The 12,651-nt window shown below is 40.6% G+C and overlaps 1 protein-coding gene across 2 annotated transcripts; it reads right to left on the reverse strand.

Moving 5' to 3' along the window:
• Positions 1-9,415: 9,415 nt before the first annotated feature.
• GON7 (GON7 subunit of KEOPS complex) lies at positions 9,416-12,625 on the reverse strand. Of its 2 annotated transcripts, none has more exons than XR_004299489.1 (2): positions 12,349-12,619; positions 9,416-9,871 (listed from the first exon to the last, which is right to left on the reverse strand). XR_004299489.1 is itself a non-coding variant. In XM_032404644.1 (2 exons), the coding sequence occupies exons 1-2, from the start codon at positions 12,569-12,571 to the stop codon at positions 9,777-9,779; spliced, it is 303 nt and encodes a 100-aa protein (XP_032260535.1). In that variant the 5' UTR covers positions 12,572-12,625; the 3' UTR covers positions 9,436-9,776. The 2 variants fall into 2 exon arrangements, 1 of the variants encoding a protein (XP_032260535.1); XM_032404644.1 differs by having other exon boundaries at positions 9,436-9,871; positions 12,364-12,625.
• Positions 12,626-12,651: the final 26 nt, after the last annotated feature.

The following is a 12,651-nucleotide window of genomic DNA, read 5'->3' on the forward strand; positions in this document are numbered from 1 at the left end:
TTGGGGCGCCTGGGTGGCTCAGTTGGTTAAGCGACTGCCTTCGGCTCAGGTCATGATCCTGGAGTCCCAGGATCGAGTCCCGCATCGGGCTCCCTGCTCAGCGGGGAGTCTGCTTCTCCCTCTGACCCTCCCCCCTCTCATGCTCTCTATCTCATTCTCTCTCTCAAATAAATAAATAAAATCTTTAAAAAAAAAAAAAAAGAAGTTAAATAACTTGCCTGTTAAGGTCACACAGCTGGTAAGCAGCAGAGTGAGAGGTATGACCAGGCATCGGATGCCTTTGTTCCTAACCACTGACCTGTAGTGCTTCTCCCAAATGACGTGTTTCCCGGGATTGTCTGCCTAGCCATGCCACAGAATGGAAAGGGCATTATTGAAAGGTTGTTCTCAATTCGTATGAGCTATTGAAAATCTAAAAGTGTTCTAACAACCTCAGCGTTCAAGTCTGATCTGACCGGAATGGAAGGCTGAACATTCCACAGCAAGCGTTACTTGAAAGATAGAGCTGGTACCTTTGTAACTCACAAGCAGCATGATCGGATCCTTGTCCAGGTAATCAATCTCACTTTCCCTTTGCTTCTTCCAGAGGTCTGGTGACTGAAATGATAGAGATTTTGCTGCAATACACTGACTCTCCAAAGTAGGCAGCAGTCTGAAATACCCATTTCTGTGAGGGTCAGATAACCAAATCACTTGGCATCTCTTGAGTACTTAACTAATAGTATGCACACTACAGTCACTGTTCTCTGAGTGATTTCCGTCTTTCTTCACAACAGGCCTAGGAGGCAGGTACGTGCTGGTACTAGTGCCATTGTACAGAAGAGGAAGCACAGGAATTAATAACTGGCCCGTGGTCACACAGCAAGGACGTGGAAAAGTCAGGATTTGAACTCAGGATGTCTGGCTTCAGATCTCCAGCTCTATCACCTCGTTATACTGCTTTTCAGAATAAAGGATAATATGAGGAAAATCATTGAGCAGTTTGATTTGATTTGTCTCGAGGCAGTGGTAGTTTGAAAATGATTTAAGAAAAGTATTTCAATTTTTTTCATTTTATAAATGCTTGATATAATGCAAGGTTTGTGAGTTTATCACTTGTCTTATAAAGTAGTAATTCCTTTTTATTGAAGTAGACTTTATCTTTTATATTTCAAATTCTAGTATTTGGGGATTTGGTAAGTATTCGGTCCATCTCTGTCTTTCAAGACCAGATTGCCTTGGTAGTAGAAATATTAAAATAGAGTGGGAGTAATTCAGTACTTCCAAATGTAATTACTAAGTTTCAGATTGCAGGGTTAATGTTTTTTGATTATTTAGGAATTAATTACCCAAGTTGTGAATTATTCCTATTTGTCTATGACTATTTAATAGTTCAAAGCACTCTTTGTAGAGTAGAGGGAAAGGTGAAATTAATCTAGATCTGTTAGACTGAGGGGGAGGTTAAGCTGATGGAGAGGAAACCTGTGTATTATATCAAGTTATTTCATATTTACATCACAGTACAGTAAGCAGTGAGTACAGGATTAGATAAATGGCAAATATAGGAAGTGCTTCAGGGATTGTAGGGAAGGGACAAGTATCGTAGTATTCATAACTCGTCAATAATATCTGCTTCCAGAAATGAGAAAGACAGAGTTAATATCCCCTAATTGCTTTATTTCCGCCCCCCCCAGTTGCTTAATAAGTCACCTTATTTGCAACCACATCTGAAAGGAAGTAAAACCTGTTGTTTTTCATGGAAATATGCCAGATATTTCATTTTTTTGAAAGTGCCAGGATAGAGAATAGATAATTAAATCCGAGAAACATCTAATTCATGGAGCTTTAGTCACCATGTAACTTTTCTAGTTTTAAAGATGCTACGAGTCTTTTTTTTAATTTTATTTTTTAAAAACGGGGGGGCAGGGGAGAGGGAGAGAGAGAATCTCAAGCAGACTCCACACTGAGCCCGATGAGCCCAATCTCACCACCCTGAGATCAGGACCTGAGCTGCAATCAAGAGTCAGATGCTGCACTGACTGAGCCCCCCATGTGCCCCTAGATGCTATCAGTTTTAAAGTAAAAAATGTGATTTCCTAAGTTTAGAATTTGAATCTATTTCAAAGCTTTTATAATTAATTAAAAAAAACCTTTTCGTTGGGGAGGTGGAATCATCAGAACATTTCTATGGCAGTAACCACACCCATAAACTAATTAGACTGGGATGTCTGTTCACCACGGGTAGTGTTACAGTTTTTATTAAGATTATCTAGTGTTGATTTCCTTCTTGATGGATTTAACAATCTCAGTCTCCAAAACAGAAAGCTTTACTACAATACTGCATGACTCATTTTGTATCAAGTGTGTGCCATCACTTAATTCTCTAACCTACTTATAAAGTTCCAGAAAATTCTGGACCATGATTGGGAATCCTGCATTAGTATTTTTGTTTTGGTCTAAGTGAATAGGTTTTGTATATTAGAGCTGTATATTAGAATCATCCAAAGAAATAAACAAGAAACAAAGCAAAACTCCTCACATAAACAATGCCGAGGTCCCTGCCCAGTTTTGTCACTCTCTGGGAGAGGAGAAGAGGCAGCTGTGTTTTTAGAGCTCTTCACATGATTGTATTGGAATCATTCGTGGAGAATCACTGGACCATGGGTTTGTTCGCACCATAAAGACAACTGTCCGTCATCTTAGTTGTATCTGTCTTTGGAGCAGCTTCAACAAATACTTTGCAGCAAGTTCACCCCAGCTATTTGAATTGTAAATCTTTAAAGAGGTGTCTATATTGTCTTTAAAAATTTCAAGGCTTAGATAGACTCTATTGCTACAAGTTGGGGCTATACAGAGCTGGGCCTTATAAACTGATACATGTGGTCCCAGGATGTCACCATGGAGAAATCAAGAAGTCATGATTGTAGAAGAGGTCACTGTAACTGAAGGCCATGATCCAAGGGAGGCCAGCTAGGAATTCAGCAGACATGATCAGGACAGACAGAGCATGGTCAGGTCACAAGGTGAGGGAGAGGACAGTCCCCTTCACTCCTGCTTCCTGTAGCTCTCCAAATGTGACAAGACCCAGCCCCATGGCTGGAAGAACAAAGCAGGAGGTGAGTCCAAAGGTGATATCTATGGTCCTGAGCTGTTCCTATGGTAGCTTGAGATGATCTGGGCAAGCAGCACCGGGAGCCCTACACTGGGCCTATCAGGCCCTCCACTCCAGGGGCAGTGTCAGCATGGACATGACCATACAGAGTAGACTGTAGGCGGCTGCCTGCCAGAGCCCAAGTTCAGGAACAAGGTGTATTTTCTGGTTCTAGTTCCTCTCCTACAGATTATTCTGAACACACTTGTATCAGGGTTTTGTCTCCCACTCTACCAAAACTGCTCTCTTGTCAAGAGGTCACTGGTCACTTACACATAACTAAACCCAATGGTCAAGACTCAGCCCTTAAATTACTCATTAGCAGTTTTTGACACACCCCTTGTCCTTGAGATACTTTCTTCAGCTGGTTTCTGGATCAGTACTGCCCAATAGAGCTTTAGTGATGATGGAAATATTTTGTATCTATCTTTACTGTCCAAATCAGTAGCCATTAGCCACATGAAATGAGCCCTTGAGATGTGGCTAGTGTGACAGGAACTGAATTTTAAATTTTAATTAGTTCAAATAGCCACATGTGGCTAGCAGCTACCAGATTTTACCCCAGTTCTAGACACTTCCCTGGTTTGCCTTCTTCCTCATCAACTTCTCCTGTTTCCTTTGCTGGTTCCTCCCTGGGGCTCTGCCCAGTTTCTGAATGTTGACATCTCCCAGTTCTCATTTCTATACTTACTCCCCTTGGTCATCCTATCCTGGTTCATGGCTTTAAGTGCCCAAATTTATATTACTACCCTGCATATCTCCTGAGCTCCAGACTTGGATATTCAACTGCCTATTTGGCATTTACTAAGATGTCTTACCAGGCATCTGAGATCTAACCTGTCCAAAACCAAGCTCCTCATCTCTCTACCCACCAAAATCTGCTCAAGGCCCCTGTAAGTCTATCAAACAAGTGGCAAGAGATTCTTTTAAAATGTTACTTCTCTCAAAAACCCTCCTATAGCTTCCCTACTGAGAATAAAACTCAAAGTTCTTAACATGGCTTACAAAGTCCGAAATAAGTGGCCCTTGACCATTTTCTTCATTTTCTACTATTCTCTCCACCCCTCATTTCACTCTAGCCACACTGATTTTCCTGCTGATTCTAGAATATGCCAGAAAAACCTGTTTCAGGGCTTATGCACTCAGTGTAACTTCTGTCTGGATGCTCAGCCCTGGCCTGCTCTTATCACCATCTTCAGACCTTTGCTCAATTTTCAGCTTTGTAAGGCTGCCTCTGACCAGCCTATTTAAAATTTAGCATCCTCCTTCCCTGTTTTTCTCCACAGCACTCAACATCACACGACATGTTACACATTTTGTCAGAATCTAAACTCCATCGTGAGGGCAGGGATTTTGTCTGTTCACTGTTGTATACCCTGTGCCTAGAACAGTAGGTGCCTGGGCACACAGTAGGTGCTCATAATTTTTACTGCCACTGAATACCTCTTTCATTAGACTGCAAAACAATCTAGTTTGCTCTCCAGAGAAAATAAAGGTGAAAGTTAACATTTTCTACTAAGTGCAAAGTCTAATCTGTCACATGTTCGAGATAAGTTTAGTGGTTAAGCTTTCTCAGGTTTCAGCATGTAGTGATATATTCTTTCTGAGGCCAAGATTTAAAATGAGTCCATTTATTTTTGCCAACGGTTGTGATGTTGGTTGTCTTGGGATGTTCCTTATTCATGCAGAAAAAAACATAAACCACACTCACAAACAAGGTTTGAAGGGGTGATTAGAGCCTTGAGCAATTCTCAAGTTACAATCATTAAGATAACAGTTTCCTAAACCACCTAACATATGCATCAAGTGTCATGCCGATCTCTTAGAGCTACAGCACACAATTGCAGTACTCTGGAGTTTATTGGTCCTGTAAATCGCTCATTTAAAGTGGTAATATGGGGGCGCCTGGGTGGCTCAGTCGTTAAGCGTCTGCCTTCGGCTCAGGTCATGATCCCAGGGTCCTGGAATCGGGCTTCCTGCTCAGTGGGGAGCCTGCTTCTCCCTCTCCCACTCCCCCTACTTGTGTTCCCTCTCTCGCTGTGTCTGTCAAATAAATAAATAAATAATCTTAAAAAAAAAAATAAAGTGGTAATGTGTTTTTAGAAGTTAATTCTATCTCCAGCAGAATTTTTGGCACTGGAGTAAATTTGTTTTTCTTTTTGCATTGGAGTAAATTTCTATTTAAAACTGTACCCCAATGGCCTTGTTGCTGCCCCAGTGTGAGCTGCTACTTTTTAAAAGATTTAAATAGAAGCTTACATTCTAGCATTCATTGTTCCCTGGGCCATGTCTTTAAATAGAGCAATTCTGATCCCAAAGGTCACCTGAGAACTGGAATAGTTACGGCAACACTGTGAAATTCATTTTATACTTTGCGAATGATGCACTGGCTAGAGGGCATCTTTTTCAAGGCTAAAGCTAGGCACATCGGTTTTAGAAACACCTCCCCCCGCCCCCGCCTTTTTTTTTTTTTTACAGTGTCCTACCTCACGTTAGCACAGTTTCCTAACCTCTTTAGAGGTCATGTTCTGCTCCCTTTTCTGACAAAGTAGTAGTCAGATGGGAAATGCGGATTTTTTTAAAAAGATTATTTATTTATTTATTTGCGAGAGCGAGCGAGCATGTGCACAAGTGGGGGAGGGGCAGAGGGAGTGGGAGAATCTCAAGCAGACTCTTCACTGAGCATGAAGCCCTACACAGGGCTCATCCCACAACCCTGAGATCATGACCTGAGCCAAAATCAAGAGTCAGGTGTTCAACCGACTGAGCTACCCAGGCGCCCTGATTCTTGTTTTTTTAAGATGGGGAGAGGAAGAGAGAAAATCTTAAGCAGGCTCCATGCCCAGCCCAGAGCCCGACTTGGGGCTCAATCTTATGATCCTGAGATCATGACCTGAGCCAGAATCAAGAGTCAGACACTTAACTGACTAAGCCACCTAGGCACTCCCCCCCCTTTTTTTTTTTTTTAAAGATTTTTATTTATTTTTTGACAGAGATAGAGACAGCAAGAGACGGAACACAAGCAGGGGGAGTGGGAGAGGGAGAAGCTGACTCCCGGCTGAGCAGGGAGCCTGATGTGGGACCTAGGATCATGACCTGAGCCTAAGACAGACGCTTAACAACTGAACCACCCAGGTGCCCCTAAAGCATAACTTTTTAAAATTAAAAACTGAGGCGCCTGCCTGGATCAGTCAGTAGAGCATGTGACTCTTGATCTCCAGGTCATGAGTTTAAGCCCCATGTTGGGTATAAAGCTTACTTTATTTATTTATTTTTAAAGATTTTATTTGACACAGAGAGACACAGCGAGAGAGGGAACACAAGCAGGGGGAGTGGGAGAGGGAGAAGCAGGCTTCCCGCGGAGCAGGGAGCCCAATGCAGGGCTCGATCTCAGGATCCTGGGATCATGACCTGAGCTGAAGGCAGACGCTCAACGACTGAGCCACCCAGGCGCCCCTAAAGCTTACTTTAAAAAAAAAAATTGACAGTTTCAATAACTTTTGAGGAACAGTAACTTTTTCTGTATTTGTGTAGAAAAATATAAAATACGTTTAAAAATGCAAAGGAGAACAAGAGTGTACAGTGAAAAATCTTATTCCCAATCCAACTCCTGCTCAGCAGCATTCTATCCTTTTAGATACTACGTGTATCTAGCCAATATTCTCCAATAGTAGCATTCTACACACTGTTCTGTATCTTGCTAGTTTTCATTTAACAATATATCCTAGAGATTGGTCTTTAACATATAGAGCTACGCTTTGGTCTTTTTAAATGACTGCGTAAAATCAGTGTATTAATATTCTATTTTTATTTAATTGACTAGGGTCTTGAGAATGGACATTTAGGTTCTATTTTTTATTTAATTAACTAGGGTCTGCAAATGAACATTTATGAAGGAGACAGTATTAGAGTTAGAATCAGTATTAAAATTAAGGAAAAGATCAATCAAACCTATATAACCCAGACCTCAAAACACTGGACCACAAAGCGCAAATATCTTGAAATTTCTTCTTTATAAATACATTTACTAAACAAAGAAGGAAACAAAATATTCAGGAGCAAAGCTCAGTTATTGCTTTAAAAATATGAACTATTTTAGGGGCACCTGGATGACTTAGAAGATCATGTGACTACTGAATTCAGGGTCATGAGTTTGAGCCCCCTGTTGTATGTGGAGGTTACTAAAAAAATAATAAACTTTTTTAAAAAAAGATTTATTTATTTTTTAAGAAGATTTATTTATTTGACAGAGAGAGAGACAGCGAGAGAGGGAACAGAAGCAGGGGGAGGGGAGAGGGAGAAGCAGGCTTCCCGCGGAGCAGGGAGCCTGATGCAAGGCTCAATCCCAGGACTCTGGGATCATGACCTGAGCCGAAGGCAGACACTTAACGACTGAGCCACCCAGGCGCCCCTTAAGATTTTATTTATTTATTTGAGAGAGAGAGCACAAGCAGGGGGCAGAGGAAAAGGGAGAAGCAGGCTCCCCGCTGAGCAGGGACCCCCGACATCGGGCTCAATCCCAGGACCCTGGGATCATGACCGGAGCCGAAGGCAGACACTTAACTGACTGAGCCACCCAGGCACCCCAAAATAATAAACTTTAAAAAAGAAAAAAATTAAAAAATATATGAACTATTTTAACTATGCTGGTAAGTTTTTTTTTAAAAGACTGTATGAAGAAAAAGATTACTATGAGTCAATAACTGAGTCGAGGTGCCAACATTAGAGACATTATCACAAACTAAACAAGGAAATTTCTGACTATTTATAAAACATTTTCTAGGGGCGCCTGGGTGGCTCAGTCGATTAAGTCTCTGCCTTCAGCTCAGGTCATGATCCTGGAGTCCCGGGATCAAGCCCCACATAGGGCTCCCTGCTCAGCAGGGAGTCTGCTTCTCCCTCTGCCCCTTACCCCCCTCGTGCTCTCTCTCAAATAAATAAAATCTTTAAAAAACCCAAAAACCAAAACATTTTCTAGTTGCTATTTTTTTTTCTATTTGGTATTGCTTTGATTACAAAAATGCACTTAAGTGGAAGACTGATGTTCCAAGTAAAACAATACTTTAAAGATACGAAAAGGTATCTAAACTCAGTTTCCTTAATAGCACATACTTTGTAAGCTATAGATTTCAGAATGTAACTGGGGAAGTATTATGATAATCTTTTTTTTTTTTGTAATTTTTTAAAGGGTATGTGTACAACCCAGCTCTGCCAATTGTTAGCTCAAATTTAGGGCAAACACCTATTTTAAGATTCATCTCAGAAATAAATCATATAATCTGTAAGGTTACTTCTAACTCTAAAATTCCGTATTTCCTTAGATGCATGCTACTTGATTTCTTTGCATTTTAGCTATGTAAATCAATCAGGAAACATGCATAGTAAATAAATGTCTTGGTCCCACTGACAAGCAGAAAGGAACACACACACATTTTAGGAATATATATGTATTTTAAAGGATTCAATAGTACTTCAGTAAGCAAAATCAAAGCATGGATACAGGATGAGAAGAAATACCTTAAGTTATAGTCAACACAGATTAAGTTACTTGAAGACTTAAGTTTGGGTTTATATACATAACATGTTACAGCATAAAAGCACACCCAACTTTGTTCTCTTAAGGTACAAGTTAAATATATATTTGTTGAGTGTTATCATCTCTGGGGGTCTATATATTGGTTGTGAGTGGAGATTCCAGGTTTCCTTGGGTGTCTCTCAAGGGCTCATCTCCCTCCTTCAGTACTTCTCTTCCCGTTTTCCTTCTTACACAGAACTGCCATTCTTAAATTTAATATCCAATTTTCACCACTTGCTCATGTCACATGGTTCTTTGAAATGTTATTGTCCAAGAACTGACATGTATTTTTTATAACAAGAAGCCAAAAGATGTAGACATCACACAATTTATTTTATTTATTTTATTTTAAAGATTTTACTTATTTAATTGACAGAGAGAGACACAGCAAGAGAGGGAACACAAGCAGGGGGAGTGCGAGAGGGAGAAGCAGGCTTCCCGCAGAACAGGGAGCCCAACACGGGGCTCGATCCCAGGACCCTGGGATCATGACCCGAGCCGAAGGCAGACGTTTAACCACTGAACCACCCAGGCACCCTGACATCACACAATTTAATTCAATGGTTATTTAAAAAGTAGAAAACAATAAAACTGAAAAACAAACTGAGGGTTCTAGAGGGGAGGGGGGTGGGGGGATGGGTTAGCCTGGTGATGCGTATTAAAGAGGGCACGTTCTGCATGGAGCACTGGGTGTTATGCACAAACAATGAATCATGGAACACTACATCTAAAACATGATGTAATGTATGGTGGTTAACATAACAATAAAAAATTTTTTTAAAAAGAAAACAATAAAAATTCAGTTGCCAACTTAGAGGATTTTATACATCAAGTGTTCTATTTTATTTCCATGGTCTGAAATTTATTTCTCACTCAAGAAAACACATTCATTTCTAAACATTTATTTTATCTTTCTTTGCTGGAAACAGAAGAAACATTTTTTTCTTTGACAAAATTGTCCTAGAAGAACAAAACAAATGCTTTTCCAAATAGAGCACAAGTCTTTCCTAAATGTCACTGTGTGATAATTCAGATATAGTAGCAGTCTTTAAAATTTCATAAAAGCAACTGTTAAGATGGCGATTTGGGCTGTTCTGCAGATGATCCATCTGAGTTAGTTCTATCATCAGTGTTATTTTCATCTTCTGCATCATCTTCATCATCACCTTTTAAAATAAATATTTGTTGTATGACAATATGTTCAGTGGTTCAAAGAAATAAGATTGCTAAAATGGTTGATAATGAGATCATTTCAATTTTAAGGATTAATAAAATCATGCATACAACAGATTCAAAGTATGTATGGTTAAAAAGATTTCAAGAATTTTGGTGTTTAAAATCTTATCACTTTTTTTGAGATATAATTCATAGACCATAAGATTCACTCTACAATTTATTGATCTGTAGTATATTCCCTAGGTTGAGCAACTATCACTACTATTTAATTCTAGAACATTTTCATCATCCCGGAAAGAAATCCCGCACCCATTAACAATCACTTTCCATTCCCCTTAGCCCTTGGCCACCTCTAATCCACTTTCTATCTCCATAGATTGGTCTATTCTCGACATTTCATGTAACTGGAATCATAATATATGTGGCCTTTTTGTCTGCCTTCCTTCACTCAACATGTTTTTAAGGTTCATTCATGTTGTAGTGTTTATTGGTACTTCATTCCTTTTTATTGTTGAATAATATTCCATTGATGGATACACCATATTTTATTTATCCACTCATCAGGTGATGGACTTCTGTGCTGTTTCCACTTTTTAGCGATTATAAAATAGTGCTGCTATGAACATTCACGAATAAGTTGTTATGTGAACATATGTTTCCAGTTCTCTTTGGAGAACTAGGAATGGAATGAGGAGATCCTAGGAGTGGAATTCCTGGGTCATATGATAACTTTATGTTTAACTTTTTGAGGAACTGCTGAACCGTTTTCCAAAGAAGGTATATCATCTCATATTTCCACCAGCAATGTATGAGGGCTCAATTTCTTCACATCCTAGCTAACACTTGTTATCGTTCTTTCTGATTATAGTCATCCTAGTGAGCATGAAGTGGTATTTTATTGTGGTTTTCATTAGCATTTTTCTGATGGCCAATGATGCTGAATATTTTTTCATGAGCTTACTGACCATTTCATGAGCTTACTGAATATCTTTTCATGAGCTTACTGGAGAAATGTCTATTCAAATCCTTTGCACATTTGATAACTGGATTATTTGTAATCCAATTTCAGTACTTAGTACTTTTTTTTATTTTTTTAAAGATTTTATTTATTTATTTGAGAGAGAGAGAGAGAATGAGAGACAGAGAGCATGAGAGGGAGGAGGGTCAGAGGGAGAAGCAGACTCCCTGCCAAGCAGGGAGCCCGATGCAGGACCCGATCCCAGGACTCCAGGATCATGACCTGAGCCGAAGGCAGTCGCTTAACCGACTGAGCCACCCAGGCGCCCAGTACTTAGTACTTTTTAGAGTTCTATCACTTTTCTTTAGTAACTGTTGTAATTTTTAAATTTTGTACATTTGTTGAGATAGAATTCATATAACACAAAATGCACCATTTCAATCTCATTACTTTTAACAAAGGAAATTCAAACCTAAGCTTTATGGGGTCGTCATTTAATATACACAAACATGTCCTCCAATACAAAGATATTACTGACCTGCCATTAATAGAATAGGTGTCAGTTATTTTTCCAAAAAGTAATGATATTTTAAGAAATGGCTCTAGCTATACTCATCCTTATTCCAATGATAACACTTTCAACAGATTAGAGAAGTATTTCTGGAGCCAAGAAACAGGACTTCATTTTGAACATATGTGGCAACACCCAATTAACATATTCATGGAACCAATCTATTGTCTGAACTCAGAGTAATGGTCTGAGTTTACATTATCTGGAACTATCAAGATGTAAACAAGATGGGGGAAAAAAAAAAGTACAATACCATTTAAGCCCCTCTTTAAAGGAGTTAAGTCCTGACTCCAATATTTAATTCTTAGGTTCTTCAGCTCAGGGCAGAAAATGTACCTACCTCTTTTTGTATTCACTTGAATTTCATATTTCTCCTTTCAAACTGTACCTTCTAAAATGGGATATGGGAAAGGAGTCCCTGGGAGTTAGGACTCCTTAAACTGAAATCTTCAGAACCTATTCGGCGATAGATGGCAATCTTCCTAACATGTCTGTAATGTCAACCCTGGTAATACTCATTTTCATCCTTCAACCCCCCCAGCCCAAAAGTCATGCCCCCTCTCTGAAGCCTTCCCGGGTCCTCTGAGTTTGCAATAATTACAGAGGGCCCTGAGGTCGTACTTCCAGTCTGTAATAAGTGTTGGCCTGTCTAACCCCCAACAGCCTGAGAGTTCCACAAGGCCAGGAACTGAGTGGCATTCACCTCATTCTTTCTCAAGAGCACAGCCCAGTGCCTGGCACAGAGTACCAGGCATTCAGCACGTTTTTTGTGATATAAATGGAAAGACAGTCGTGAAAACGCTTAAGTAGAAGTAGCCCAGATAATACGGCGGTAAGTGCCAACAATTTTTAGCTGGATTCTTCTTCCCCCCGAGGCTTTCTCCAAGTCGGCCACCCTACCCGGGCTCCCCTGCCCCGCCCTCCTGTCGCTCCAGCACCTTCTCAGGGCTCACCGTCCATGGCCTCTTCTGGAGTAGCCACTTCCCAGTCTTGCGCTTCCTGCTGTACCAGGGGGTCGAAGAGCTCGGTCACCAACTCTCTCATCTGGGCCACACCAGACAACAGGCCCTCGAAAGGGTCCGCGTCGCTCGGCGCCTCACAGGGCACCCGCAGCTGCTGCTGCTGCCCATCCACCCCGAAGTACTCGGCAAACAACTCCATGACGACCGCTGAGCTTCAACGGCGAGCGACAGGGAAGGGCCACCCGGAAGCGGAAGTCAGCACGCGGCGGGCGCAGGCGC

This window comes from Phoca vitulina, unplaced genomic scaffold (genome assembly GCF_004348235.1).
Source record: "Phoca vitulina isolate PV1807 unplaced genomic scaffold, GSC_HSeal_1.0 scaffold7, whole genome shotgun sequence".
NCBI classification, from domain to species: Eukaryota; Metazoa; Chordata; class Mammalia; order Carnivora; family Phocidae; genus Phoca; species Phoca vitulina.

Bases quoted from the DNA above. Each gene is read 5' to 3' on its own strand.
- GON7 (XM_032404644.1), bottom strand. From the start codon at position 12,571: ATGGAGTTGTTTGCCGAGTACTTCGGGGTGGATGGGCAGCAGCAGCAG. The intron at 9,872-12,363 runs GTGAGCCCTGAG...TTATTTTAAAAG, and splicing joins TCCAGAAGAGGCCATGGACG to GTGATGATGAAGATGATGCA.